This window comes from Carassius gibelio, chromosome B1, assembly GCF_023724105.1.
Source record: "Carassius gibelio isolate Cgi1373 ecotype wild population from Czech Republic chromosome B1, carGib1.2-hapl.c, whole genome shotgun sequence".
Lineage (NCBI taxonomy): Eukaryota > Metazoa > Chordata > Actinopteri > Cypriniformes > Cyprinidae > Carassius > Carassius gibelio.
The window spans coordinates 7,414,367-7,429,731 of record NC_068396.1 but is presented as its reverse complement, the minus strand read 5'-3'; the positions used below and the strand labels follow the sequence as shown (position 1 = coordinate 7,429,731).

General features: G+C 35.4%; 1 protein-coding gene across 1 annotated transcript; it reads left to right on the top strand.

The window, feature by feature from the left end:
- The first annotated feature begins 9,500 nt into the window (after window positions 1–9,500).
- Window positions 9,501–14,422, top strand: LOC127949685 (endonuclease domain-containing 1 protein). The gene is made up of 3 exons (XM_052547145.1): window positions 9,501–9,539; window positions 12,785–13,089; window positions 13,591–14,422. Exons 2-3 carry the CDS (start codon window positions 12,808–12,810, stop codon window positions 14,131–14,133), a joined length of 825 nt encoding a protein of 274 aa, XP_052403105.1. The 5' UTR covers window positions 9,501–9,539; window positions 12,785–12,807; the 3' UTR covers window positions 14,134–14,422.
- Window positions 14,423–15,365: the final 943 nt, after the last annotated feature.

Genomic DNA, 15,365 nt, shown 5'->3' with positions numbered 1-15,365 from the left:
TAAACCTGTTTTCCTTATTTTGAAATTAATTCCTTATCTTGTAAATGTTTAATTTATTTTGTTGAATTAACTGGTCTCTGACATGACCTTAAAGCTTCAACAAAACCTACAAACACTTCTTCGGAAAAAAAAAATGTTTTTGCCTGTTTCTTTTTACACTTTTATTGAAAGAAACATTGCAAAAAGTACATGTAAATGATGGGATGATGAGAATGTTGTTGGGAACCACAACTTTTCCCCAACACAAGCACTGAATGAAGAAACTCTTTACTACGTTATAATGTTATCTTTGTATTCAAATGAACCCCAAACCTTAAAATAAAGCATCCTTGAATAAATTTTCTGTTTTCGAATCAAAGAATTGATTTATGGTACATAAAACATGATCGTGTATAAATGACAACAGTGTAGTTAGTACTCATGCTGCTGATTGTCAATAAAGGGATAGTTCACCCAAAAATCTAAGATGTTGGCTTCGCGTTTTAACTACAGTTTTAGTGTATTTAAAGTACATGCTAAAAATTATATAATTTTCTGAATATGTCAAGAATTCATTAAATCAGTAATTGTGGAATTATGCTCATAAAATATGCAATGTCTGATTGTGCAGAAAAAGGAAGTCAAAGTATTATTCCACAGAAAAAGTCATAAAAATACCATGTGTTCAGTTTCAGTTTTAATTACTGAGAAGCAGTGCTCTGCACTGGTTCTGGAAAAAAATATATATATATATTTTCAACAACAGCATTATTTTCTCTTCATTGATAATAGCCTGATCTTTGACTTCGACTGCTTCAAAATGTGTAATGGTAAAAAAAAAATGTCAATGTTATTAGCTGTTTAAAAAAATATCACATGGTTATTGTTCCTGCAGAGAACAATCTGTTGCCATCTCTCCAGAAGTTTAAGGGTGAATGTGGTCAATTTTTTGCAAATGAAAAACCACCATTGAGATTTGCTGGGGCAAAGTACAGGCAGATCTGCCAAATGCAAAATTATGTTGATTATTATTATGCCACATTTTATGACACTGATGAGGATTCCCATACACTCAGCCTACAAGTTTAAAGGGATCAAGAACTACACAAGACTAAACAACTGGTACAATCATCTTAGAGCTACTATTACTATTAATTAATTATCAATATTAATAATAATAATAAAAACCAGATCAGCAGAAAAAAAAGTCAAATCATATAAACTTAACCACAAAATATCACATATGTTTTTTTTTTTTTGTTCAAGCAGACCATTTAACCAAAAGTATTTCACATAATATATCAACAGATGAACTGTTGAAGACAAAAATAATTAAGACACTTCACTGTTAACCTTCAGAGAAGCATGTTCATGTTAAAGTGATGAACTACGCCTGTGTATGAATAAAGCAAACAAGGTTCAGAAAAGTATAGTAAATTCTGAAAAAGGTTGATTTAAGTTGATGCCTCAACAGTAAATAATAGCAAAATAGTCCATAGCAAAATGTCTATGTTGCTTATCCTCTTTTGCTCAAAATATTCACATATAACCTTTAAAGGGTCATATGATGCTGCTAAAAAGAACATTATTTGGTGTTATGAAATGTGTTTATGCAGTTTAAGGTTAAAAAAAAAAACATTATTTTCCACATACTGTACATTATTGTTTCTCCTCAATGCCCACCTTTCTGAAACATGTCGTTTTTTACAAAGCTCGGCAGTCTGAAAAGCAAGATGTGCTCTTATTGGCCTGCTATCTAGTGCATTGTGATTGGCCGAATACCTCTAGCTTGTAACAGAAATTTTACTCCCCTTACCATACTGTGATGCAGTCTCCCACCCGGAGCGATGAAACAAAAACATTAAAACCCATTATAAGTGAGGCAGTTGTTGCATCCAGTGGTGAAATAATTACGGCTTATGATGTCTTATACTGTCTTTTTTTCACATTGCGTTGCATCGTGCCACATAAACATAAAACCATGTCTGCATTTGTGATAGGAGAAATGACAAACAACAAGCGCTACACTACATTGCTCAAAACTCGTATTTGAATCATCAGTGGAAAATCCTTTAAATTAAAACGTACTTACAGACTGTGAGTCAGAACAGCCAGCATTGTAGTATACTCTTCCAGGATCAGGAAACAGTCCTGAATCATGCTATGAAACATACAGGATCTTTTAATGGTACAAAATTCAATTCAATTCAAGTTTATTTGTATAGCGCTTTTTACAAAACAAATCGTTACAAAGCAACTTTACAGAAAATTATGTTTCTACAATATTTAGTAGTAGCTAGTAGTTTGACAGGATTTAAAATAAAATAAAAATAATAATAATAATAATACAAGACGTAGTCAGCTAGACGATGAACTATCAATATTATTAATTAAGTTATTATATGATGCAGCCACACATTTGGTAATAATTGTTAGTTCTGTTTGTTGATTCAGGGTTAGCATCATCTGGGGTCCTCTGAGGGTCAGCATCATCTCTTCTCAGGTGTTCTGGATCCAGACTGGAGCTTGTGTAAATCCTAGTTACCACGGGATGTAAATCCTGTGGCGAAACATAGAAACAAAATAGAGACATCATTAGCATAGCTGCTGATCCAACAAAGTAAAATTAGTTTAACCCAAGGTAATGAATAAAAATGCACATTTGATCAGATGCAACTACACTCACAATTTAAAAGATACATTATTCGAATGCTTGGCGAAAGAGATGTGTTTTTAATCTAGATTTAAACAGAGAGAGTGTGTCTGAACCCCGAACATTATCAGGAAGGCTATTCCAGAGTTTGGGAGCCAAATGTGAGAAAGCTCTACCTCCTTTAGTGGACTTTGCTATCTTAGGAACTACCAAAAGTCCAGCGTTTTGTGACCTTAGGGTGCGTGATGGGTTGTAGCGTGGTAGAAGGCTAGTTAGGTATGCAGGAGCTAAACATTTAGGGCCTTATAGGTAAGTAATGATAATTTGTAACTGATACGGAACTTAATAGGTAGCCAGTGCGGAGACTGTAAAATTGGGGTAATATGATCATATTTTCTTGACCTGGTAAGGACTCTAGCTGCTGCATTTTGGACTACCTGTAGCTTGTTTATTGACGAAGCAGGACAACCACCTAGAAGTGCATTACAATAGTCCAGTCTAGAGGTCATGAATGCATGAACTAGCTTTTCTGCATCAGAAACAGATAACATGTTTTGTAGCTTGGCAATGTTTCTAAGATGGAAGAATGCAGTTTTTGTAACATTGGAAATATGATTTTCAAAAGACAAATTGCTGTCTAATATAACACCCAGATTTCTGACTGTAGAGGAAGTAACAGTACATCCGTCTAGTTGCAGATTGTAATCTACAAGATTCTGTGTAGTGTTTTTTGGTCCAATAATTAATATCTCTGTCTTATCCTAATTTAATTGGAGAAAATTATTTGTCATCCAATCTTTTACATTTTTAACACACTCTGTTAGCTTAGATAATTGAGAAGTTTGATCTGGTCTCGTTGAGATATATAGCTGAGTATCATCAGCAGAGCAGTGGAAGCTAATTCCGTATTTTCTAATAATATTACCAAGGGGCAACATGTATATTGAAAATAGAAGGGGACCTAGGACGGATCCTTGTGGCACTCCATATTTAAACCATCTTAGAGCCTGCCCTTGAATACCTGTATAGTTTTGTAATCGATCTATGAGTATGTCATGATCCATGGTGTCGAACGCAGCACTAAGATCAAGTAAGACTAGAAATGAGATGCAGCCTTGATCTGACGCAAGGAGCAGGTCATTTGTAATTTTAACAAGTGCAGTTTCTGTGCTATGGTGGGGCCTAAAACCTGACTGAAATTCTTCATACAGATCATTTTTATGCAGGAAGGTGCTCAATTGAGCAGACACAACTTTTTCTAAAATTTTTGACATAAATGGAAGATTTGAAATAGGCCTATAATTTGCCAGTACACTAGGATCTAGTTTTGGTTTCTTAATAAGAGGCTTGATAACCGCCAGCTTGAATGGTTTTGGAACGTGACCTAAAGATAACGACGAGTTAATGATATTGAGAAGCGGTTCTTCGGCTACAGGTAACAGCTCTTTCAGTAATTTAGTGAGTACAGGATCTAATAAACATGTTGTTGGTTTAGATACAGTGATAAGTTTATTTAGCTCTTCCTGTCCTATGGTTGTAAAGCACTGCAGCGATGGATGGAACTGAAGTGTTAGATGCTGTAGAATCTACATTCGCTATTGTATTTCTAATGTTATCTATTTTATCAGTGAAGAAATTCATAAAGTCATTACTATTTAACGTTGGTGGAATATTTGAATCAGGTGGCGTCTGGTAATTTGTCAGGTAAAAAAGCCTCTTAACCTCTCTTCCAAAAGATCAAGGCAAATTTGATTCCCAAAACAATGGATGCTTATTTTCCTCAAGCTGATACGATTCTTTATGGTTTACATAAAAAGTCTGTAACATAGTTTGGATAAAATTCTCAACAAAACCCATTTTACCTTGTCAAAAACAGCCCCCCGCCCCTCTCTTCCATTCATGCTGTAAAGTCACCATTCTTATTCATGCAGTTATAACTGCTCAAAAATGATTTAAAATACATTTGTAAATAACTTATTAGTCATTAACAAACACCTCTATGAACCCCCTACAAAGGCAACTTTAATGGGGTGGTTGAAAGCGATTTCACTTTTTTAACATTAGTTAGTTTGTAATGTTGCTGTTTGAGTATAAACAATATCTGCAAATTTGCAGTGCTGAAAGTTCAATGAGAATGGAGATATGGTCTTTTAAATTTCTGGCAGTTTAATGCCTACAAAAACGGCTGGGAAGGGACTACAGTGTGCTTCTTCCCAGGTCTCTTACATCACAAACCCAGATAAACCCTGTCCCCGGGAACACACACCAAAGGGGACGAGGCCATGTTGTCCTGTTATAAAGAAAGAGGAAGAGAAAACTGGGGGAGAATATTAGAATATTATTCTGTCTTCTAACGATTCTAATGGATTTAGAAGTTTCAAAACCAATGTTCTAAAACAGCGGTTCTTAAGTCGCGTTACAGGCAACCCGTAACCCGGGTTTTTCCAACCTTCTACCTGTGAAAATGCACCAGAACAGCAGTCAAACCTGTGACTTCCCACCCAGAACTATACTAGATCGATGTACTCCCAGTTCAGAACTCTGATATAACAATAGCAGTACCTACAGATAATATTGCATAAAGGATGCAGTGTTTTTGCATGTGGTACATGGTGAGAAATAGACTTTAGGACAATATAATGTTCCAATAAATGTAATAATTTAGCTACAATTCCTTGCGCTCAGGCAGTTTGGCGTGACTTGCCTGGAATGCAATTTTTTAACACGTTAGACTGAACCCCGTAAACACAATCAAGCCTACAAAACAATAATAATTGTAAACCACCCCTTTAATGTAGTGTAGGAGATGTGACAAACCATTTCAAATCATCCAAACTTTGTGTCAGTACATCATAAATAGAAAGAGCCACAATTTCACTGTCAGGGATTTGTCGTGTCGCACCACATCCAGTGTAGACAACATCACTGATTATAATGAGGTCAACAGTATTGACCGCTTGTGTCCGGTGTAGACATGGTGTGAGACTGTTAACTTTAAAAGGGGGCTGAAATGCTCGTTTTCACTCAATATCCTGTTAATCTTGAGTACATATAGAGTAGTACTGCATCCTTCATAAATCCAAAAAGTCTTTAGTTTTATTATATTTATAAGAGAAAGATAGTCTGTACCGATTTTTCCCGGAAAAACACGACCGGCTGGAGGCGCGACGTGTGGGCGGAGCTAAAGAATCACGAGCGCGAATAGGCTTTTGCGTTGAGAGCATGTGGAAGCTGTGACATTACCCAGAGCCGTTGAAAAACATATTAAAGGCTCTGACATTACCGTGAGGGAAAACCCATCATCCAAAATAACACATGGCTTACAGTCAGATTCAGCCGTTTATTTATGATCAGATCCAGAGGCTGAAACTGAACGAAAGCAGCAGCAGCAACGACTCGCTCCGAGCGGGGCTCGAACCCGGGTCTCTGGCATGGGAGGGGACGCACTAACAAGGAGGCAGAGGTATTTGAAGCAGTTTTACTCACCGCCTGCGGTTCCAACACACGATCGTGACCCTTTTTCCTTGGGATTGCATCATCCTTAAGAAATAAATTATACCCAAATCCGTCGTCAAACTGGGCCTTGTGAACAAGCATCTTCGAAATGCAGGGAACAAACAAAAACACTTGCACAACTCCGTTGATGCTCTGTAAAAATAAACTCCATCCACTGGCCCCTTAATGCTGTTTTTTTCTGGTAATCTGTGCAGGGTTGTCTTGCCCTGGCAACCAAAAACACACTTCTTTTGTGACTTTTCGCGACGCTCTCGCTCTGAACAGTGAATCGCTCTGATCAGTGAAATGTCTGTGCTGCTCAGCCTTGCTATATGGGAGCGCGCACTCTTCCGGCAGAAGTGCGTCAGGACCCATATAAGGAAATTCCGCTCCATCTAACGTCACACAGAGCCATACTCGAAAAAAACTTTCAGAAACTTGTGACAAACCGGAAGGAGTAGCTATTTTGGGAACAAAAATACTCCTTCAAACGTACAATTTAATTTTTGAAACTTTGTCCATGTTTAGCATGGGAATCCAACTCTTTAACAGTGTAAAAAACTCAGTATGCATGAAATAGCATTTCACCCCCCCTTTAACCACATTCATCTTGGAACTTGCTTTCTAGCATATTATTAGGAAAGGTCCATTTGAAACATTCACAAAAAAAAAAAAAAAAAAAAAAAACCTACACTCACTTCTTGAGGTTAAGCTGGATCACGAACAGTTGCTACCAATCCATCCTTCAGGAAACAACTTTTAAGCATAACCTGCTTTGTACTGACGATCCTTTACAAAGCAGTCTGCTGAAATGAATCACGTAAACACGATGCATTTACTGTAGGTAGATTGGGGGTCCCATTCCCTTTTAAAACAAAAGTAATCCACTGCAACTTTAATGGCTCAGATATCGGGAGTAAATGACAACTGCTATGTTCATTTTTACATCCAACAAACAAAAAAATCGAATTTGCTTAGGAGGCATTCCAGTTGAACTATTTACCCAAAGGTTGCTGGTTCGAGTCTTGGTGCTGGCAGGAGTTGTAGGTGGGAGGGAGTGAATGAACAGCGCTCTATTCCACCCTCAATACCCATGACTAAAGTGCCCTTGAGCGAGGCACTGAACCCCGAGTAGCTCCCTGGGCGCTGGATATTTAGCGCCCCACTGCTCCAGGTGTGTGATCACTTCTCACTGCTGTGTGTGTGCACTTAGATTGGTTAAATGCAGAGAACCGATTGAGTATGGGTTACCGTACTTGGCAAATGTCAGGACTTCCACTCTACGCTAAAACACCAGTGTCCATCAAGTACTGGGTGGATTTTTATCATTATGAGGTGGTTGTGTACACACACTGAAAGAATTCACGTAAAAGTGAATTTTGCATCTGATGTCCCCTTTAAAACTTCTCAAATGTATAACCTCATAATTTGTTTTCACCAGTTTGTGTCAATAGAGCATTAAATTGCATGAAAATATTTCAATGAATCATATCTGTTGTGTCATATTTTGATTTTAGTGAATCTCTGGGAGTTTGCTAGTTTTTAACCTGTCATGTATTTAATCAAACTGATAAAGCATTATTGTAATTGTGAAGTTCTTTGCTCTGACTTAATTAGCTCTTTGTTTTGGAGTTGTGTACAAAACTAAAACTCTTTTTACAGCTTTACTGACAGAAACATTGTAGAAAGTAAAGTAAATGATGGGATGATGACACAAACCAGAACTCTTTCCCAAAACAAGCAATGCAGCTTCTCAGGCTGCTACACTATGCTGTTTTTGGTAAGGTTGTGCAAGAACCATAGCATTAGACGCTAATCATTATTTTATTATTACAAAAAATGTTATAGCTTAACTGGCTAATCAATGTAAATATTTATTATCATTTGGCATTGGTGAGTGTTCAGTTTGGACCCTTGCTAAAATAGAACTATGCTGGATGTTGGAATTTCTTATATAATATTATTATCAGAATTATGCATTGTAAGAACTCTCCATTTGATAAATAAGCACAGTCTGGTGAAAGGAAAACCATTTGTTTTGACATGAGATCACTGAGCTAAACGGACAATCACAATATTTACTAAGGTTATCATTTTCCAGTAAAGTATGAACAAACTCTTTACCAGGTTGAAATGCCATCTTTGTATATTCAAATAAACTCAAAACCTTAAATAAAGCATCCATAAATGCCTTCTGTATTGGAATCAAAGATTCAATTTACGATTAATGATACATGATAGATGATATTGGCTTCAAGTTTTAGCAACAGTTTTAGCAGTGTATTTAAAGTAAAAAATATTGAGTATCATATAATTTGTGTATTTTGTCAAGAATTCATTAAATCGATGGTTGTGGCATTATTCTGATAAAATACGCAATTTCTGATCGTGGGGAAAAAAGGGAAGTCTTAAGTATTCCACAGAAAACATATTTTGTTCCTGTTTTAACTACAGAGAAGCTGCTCTTCACTGGTTCAGGGAATGAAAACAAACATGAAAAAAACAACATTTTCATAGGGTAGAAACATAGACGAAAATTAAATCAAGTTAAATCGTTCTGAACAGAAATTTTTTATTGAAATGACCTTTAATTGGTTAACAACATTTTTATTTAATTTGATAAAAAAAAAATATATATATATATATGATAAAAATATAATAAAATGAATATTTCATAATTATATTAATAATTTTACTTTACAGTAGTAAAATTACGACAACACACAATCCTTTATTTTGGCAGAAAATTGCAGTTTCTGTGAAAATAAACAATGTATTGAAATGCTGTAATAATCTGTCTACAAAAATGTTATGTGAATTATGTGAATGTAAAAGCATTACTTGTTGCGTTCCTGAAATGCAATAGAAAATGCAGAAATTAAATTCACAACAAAATCAGCAGCTTACCAAGATCATCCAATTCAAAGGGTTTACACTCTCCTAATGCATTGTGTTCCATTCTTGAACTACATTACGTTTTGATATTTTGAACTGGCTCATTTGTTTATTCAGGTATTATTATTATTATAGTATTATTTCGTTTACTATAAGTGACCATCTGTCAACAGCTTATTCAGGGCACTGCTAAATAAAAACTAACATCCAGTTTTTATTTTTAATAATTATTAACATCTTGCATATTTTGAAAAGTGTACGTAGACTTATAAGCAGAAGTGTATGATCTCAAACCATCTCATTTTAAATAAGCTAACACATGATACAATTTTATGAAAAGAGAAGCATGAAGAAGCTGGGGTTTTAGTTCCCTATGTATTTTAGCTAACTTGCTAAAATTAAATTGTTGAGAAAGCACATTTCACTAAATGGAGAGGGTATATAAATGATAGTGAAGGGAGGTAAATTTTAGAAGGACGGGTGAATAAGCGCTTCTTGTGAAGAACAACTATTAGTGGTGAGTAACAGAAGTTCTTAATGCATCTTTAATTCCACTTGTTATTGTTATACTTTTTAGACCTGCTATTGGGCTGTAACAAAAAGTTAAATGCGTGTCCAATTAATGTTATTTTTTTCTGATCAATAACAAATATTTATTTTCATTCATTCATTTTTCAGAGTAACTTTTTTCCATATTGTTTACTAGGCTTCCTTTTACAATAGTTCAAATAAGTCCACCTTGTTGGCAGAAGCTATTTACACCAACTCCGCCCACCAGTGTGTGATTGGACTAGACTTAGGAAAGACAATTATAATCTAACAGCTCCATTGGCAGACAAGTGGTCCTCCCTGCAGCCTCCAAGAGTTTTTATTTTATTTTTATTAATATTATTATTAATCTTCATTAAACATAGTGAAAGTACAGGACTAAAATAATACACGTAAACATAAAGCAGCTTCCAAGAGTTTATTATTATTATTATTATTATTATTATTATTAATTCAAACAAAGTTAACTTCAAGTTTCAACATATATGCATAAAGGATGTTCACATTGTAACATGAACATAAACATTCAGAGAACTGAAAAATAAAAACTAGCAAAAACAACAACACAACAGATGTTTATTTTCCATGAAGACATATTCAAAGAATACATTATATTTGAGAAGCATAGCGGGTGGACATCACGAAATTAATTAACACCAATATTTTTTTTTAACGATTCCAGCTCTATTAAAAATTGTTTCAATTTGGTTAAATGGTTTGCAAATTTTTGTGTATGGATATACTATTTACCATGCAAATGTAAAAGTTCACAACATATTTATACATATTGCTTTTGTGTGTGTAAGAACATATAACACCTTTTTTAAATATTTTATAATTAACATCTCTTGGGACAAATAGAAAAAAAAAAAGAAAAAAAAAACTACCCTAACATCAGACCAAAATCTTAAAGATGAGTCACAGCTGTAAAACAAATGGTCCAAATCTTCCTCTTGTACATTACCAAAACTGCATTTTTTTTCAATGTCCATGATTTTTTAATTTAATATAATTATTTTTAATATATTATTACAGTGCTTGTTGTATCCTTATAATAATGGATACAGCACTGATGTACCTCCTGGCGATAACATATGAAATGTAAGCTATTAAAAATAAAATAAAATAAAATAAAATAAAGCTTTTAAGTTGCCAGTATAGACAAAAACATAATAGATGAATTTAAACATTAAAGTTTTTACATTGTAATGTAATGTAGGTTATCGCATGTAATGTATGTCAAAAACCCTTGCTACATGTACTGCGTTAGACTTCACTTACAGTATATGGTAGACCAAGTCATTAGACTAAGTCACTTTGGATAAAAGGGTCTGCAAAAAAGATTAAAATGTAAATAATAATGAATTTATTCGAGATCTCCTACAGCGCATACGCGTACTGTGTAATGTTTAACATTCTCAAACCTCTCTATGAAGTCTACCCCCAGCACTGCATGTATTGTATGTCTCTCTATATCTGACACACCAACTTCAGTTCTTGCAGTCTTCACTAATGAGCTGATGAGATGAATCAGGTGTGATAATTGAGGGAGAAATACCAAATATGCAGGGCAGGGGGTACTCCAGGTTTGAGAACCACTGGTAGTGGATATAGTCTAGTTACGTCATCATGCTACAGGCTAAAGCACATGACGTAGTTGTTTTTGATGCGAGCCACCCGGGTTCGCCTCGTCCTTTTGCCAACCTTTTTTCTCCCTTTTAAAATCTAATTTTACATCAGACAGTCATTTATTTTCAACAAAATCAAGGAAATAATCGCAAAGTTGAAAACAAAGTATCGGGTAGGGTTAGAGTAGGTGTAGGGAGGGCTTTATTGTCCCAATAAGGTAGTAGTAGTAGTAGTGGCCCTTTATTGTCACTAGTCACAAGTACCAGCGAAATTAGCCATCAACTGTCCATACATACATACATACAATATGACAAGGGGGTAGACAGGACAGGCAGACAGGGAATTGAGGAAGAAATACAGCATAACATTAGGAAAGTGAGGAGAAAAAACAGTGTGAGAACAGGAAAAACACCTCAACAACAAAAGCACATAATCAATACAGCATTAACACACAACTTTGCAACAGGGGATGGAAATTGGGGGGTCGAGGTAATCCAGCGCAGGCAAGCAGCCATCCGGTCCTGCAGCCATTCTCGACGCTGGTCACAGACACGCTTGTCAGACTGGCGGTAAAAAGCGGCGAAGGCGAGGGATGGGGGGGTCGGGAGATTGAATGCATATCTGTATATATGTATGTATGTGTGTGTGTGTGTGTGTGTGTGTGTGTGTGTACAGTATGTAAGAGTTTGTGTATTTGTAGGCCTGGAGAGTTGTGATTCAGTCTAGATATCTCAGTCCGCAGATTGTGATTGCGTCACAGCAAGTTGACATGGAGACAGCCTTGGTCAGGTCCTAGACAGAGTCAACAATTGTTTGGTCTTTTGGCGAGTAGCCACATTCCAATTTCACGGTCACTCTCTTGTCCATTCTGGTCTCCAAATCATGAAAGGCAGCCTTGTGAGGCTTTGGACACCTGTTCCTGTTTTCTGAAAGTAGCCAGCTGCGAACATTCAGGCAGGGCAGTCAGGTTCCCCTGGAACCCAAGCATCTCGATTGCTTTGATTGACCAGTCGGTCAAATCAAATCCATGTTTTCCAGTTTTGGAGAGCAGTGCAGAGAGAGTCTCTCAGAATAGACAAGACGAGAGAGCAAGCAGGGAAGGCAAGGGAAGGAGAGGGAGAGGGAGAGGGAGAGAAATGCTTCCGCATCCATTGAGAGCCAAAGAAGAAAGGTGGCATCCCTTTAATAATTTGAATTAAAATTACAAGTTATTATTGCATTTTGTTTTATAATGTACTACAATACTGAAGTGCAGATAATTGCCGCTATTTGCATTTGGATTATTGCCGTAATCAGCTATTTATATATTAGTATAAATAGCTGAAAATCCTGATATATTATGTACACAATAGTGTAACTAAATACAATGTGCTATTTGCACTTGGTGTAATAGCATACCACTAAAAATACTGCTGTTTTCACTTTTCACATAGTTCAAATAGCTGCTGCCTAATTTTAAAGCTTGAGCTTTGACTTGTGCTACTATACATTTAAGGTAAATGTTTGTAGGTTATTTATGTAGCCTATACATAATATAGAGATGTTAATTATAAAAACAAACTCATGTGTTTCTCATTCTTGCAGAGTTTCATCTCATCCTCTTCATCATGCTGCTGCTTCTTCATGTGCTGATGCTGTCGCTTCTCTCCAGTTGTTCAGCCAGAGTTGTGCAGGATTTTGAGAGTGAATGTGGTCAATTTTTTGCAAATAGAAAATCGCCAACAATATTTTCTGACTCACAATATAAGCAGATCTGCCAAACTCTAAATAATAATGTTTATTATGCCACATACTATGACACTCACAACAGGATCCCCGTGTACTCAGCCTACAAGTTTGAGGGACTAAAGGACTGCAAAAGACTAGACAAGTGGTACATTGAACCTCAAGTAAGTGAAATATTACTCTAAGCTATGAAACTAGCAGGATGTTTTTAATGAATATTCCAAAAGATCCAGGCAAATTTGATTTCTCATGTCATGACCCCTCTAAAGTAAAATAATAATAATAAAATCAGATATGTGTGCCACACTTATAATATCTAATACATTGTTCATCCTCCTTTTCCTATGATTAACATTTCTAAGTCTTCACTTTAATTGTATAATAAGTTTGAAGAAAACATAACTACCGATTTGACACTGACGTGACAAATATATAATGTGTTGTACATTACATCCTGAATAGCAGAATGAACTGTATGGAAGGGTGGTAGTAATTAAGGTGTCTAAATAGAATGAAGAACAACAATAGATTTGGCCTAAAAGTGTTTGCTCTGCTTAATGTAAGCTTTGTCTGACAGAGTGGCTGTCATTTATTAATTTGTATGATTTTGTTTCTCCTTTAATGTGAACTGTTATCAAAATTATATTTTCAATTCACTATTGCAGCTTGATGATACAAATAAATCACCAAGCATGGAATTTGAGAAAGATGTAAGAAACATAATACAAGGACTTGGATATCATCAAGCTCTCAGTAGAGATTATATAAAGTCGAAACATGACCGAGGTCATCTGGAGCCAGTCTTCCAGGCAAACTCCCAGGGCTGTGCGAATGCCACCTTCACTCTCACCAATGCTGCTCCACAAGACCCCTCTTTTAACCGAGGCCAGTGGAGGAAACTAGAAGAAAAAATGGCAGAAAAACTGTCCAATCAATGTCTACCGAAAAAATATAATGTTTATATTGTGACAGGGGTGGTACCAGGTAATAATACAATAAACAATAGAGTGAATGTGCCTAGTCATTTCTGGACTGCATACTGCTGCTTAGACAACAATAACAAATGTAAGATCTCAGGAGGATTTATTGGAGTGAATGAGAACATCACTCCTGAAGAAAAACCTACTGTGAAGGATTTAGAGGAAAAGTTGAAAGATCTTTATAAAGTCACATCATTTAAGTTGTTTCATAGCTCTACAGAACCCTAAGCAAAGGGAAAAAATGAATAGATTAAGACTAAGAAGAATTTTGAAACCAACTGTGTTGTTTGTTTTATTTTTGACTAAATGTTCATAATTGTCATCTGAATCATAAATAGAGCCTTAAAACTCCAGTTTTATATGTAATTTCCCAATTTTTCAGATTCTTAGATGTTTGTTTGTAATTAATAATTAAAGCAATTATAAAGTGCATAAATTAATTAATGAAAATTATTTGATTGTAATTTGTATCCTTGTAATGTCTCAACTGTAAAACTAATAACCTCTTATATCTCTAATAAAAATCATACCACAAACCTTGTACTGGAAGCTTGTAGAAAAAATACATGTGCATTTGCACTTGATTACATATTTTGTTAAATTAAATGGTATCTGACAAGATCAGACTGCACGCTAAAAAATGTAAGGTAAGGTCATCATTGTTATGGACATTTCCATTAACCATAAAACACAATGCAGCGAAGTACAACTAAATAAAAAAAGGAAAATCCTTTGCTCTTGTTTTTTATTTGTTTATTTTTATACGGAGAATCATATAAATTGTACCAAGGTGATGTTTGTGATGATTGCAGGGGCTCTATATTTAACTAACATCAATGGAGAAAAACAAGCAACAATAAAAATTAGAGAAAAAGAGAATTTTGAGAATTTGAGTTTAGTTTATTAGAGTAAATGAGTACAGATTTCATTATGACTGAATTTGGATTTTATTCACTGTATTGAACAGGTCTTGACTCTGAACTGGTCATGGCCAACCTGCTAAACAACCTGCCAACTTCAACGAAACCTACAAGCATAGCCATTCTTAAAATGACAACCTCCAATCTTTTCCTAGCCTTTTCACTTTTTTATTTGATAGAAACAGTTTAAAAACAACAGTAAATGACGGGATAATGAGAGGAAAAGGACTCCACAACTCATCAGGTACAGTTTGGTCAATTTAACATGTCAGTCAAAGAACATCTTTTGACCAGAATAAGATGTTTTGCGAATAATTAAACTATTTACCTAACCTTAGTTTAAAGTGGAGGGTCATAATTTGAAACAAGACACCAACAAGACTATATTCATCAGTCATATAGTAAAACTGTAAAGCATAGCTTACAGTAAATTTCACGTGTTGGCCTTACTTTTAAACATGACAGGAACAGACATACATTGATTTATTTAACAAGGTGATGGTTATTCAGACAGTCTTGGATGGTACTCTAATGAATATC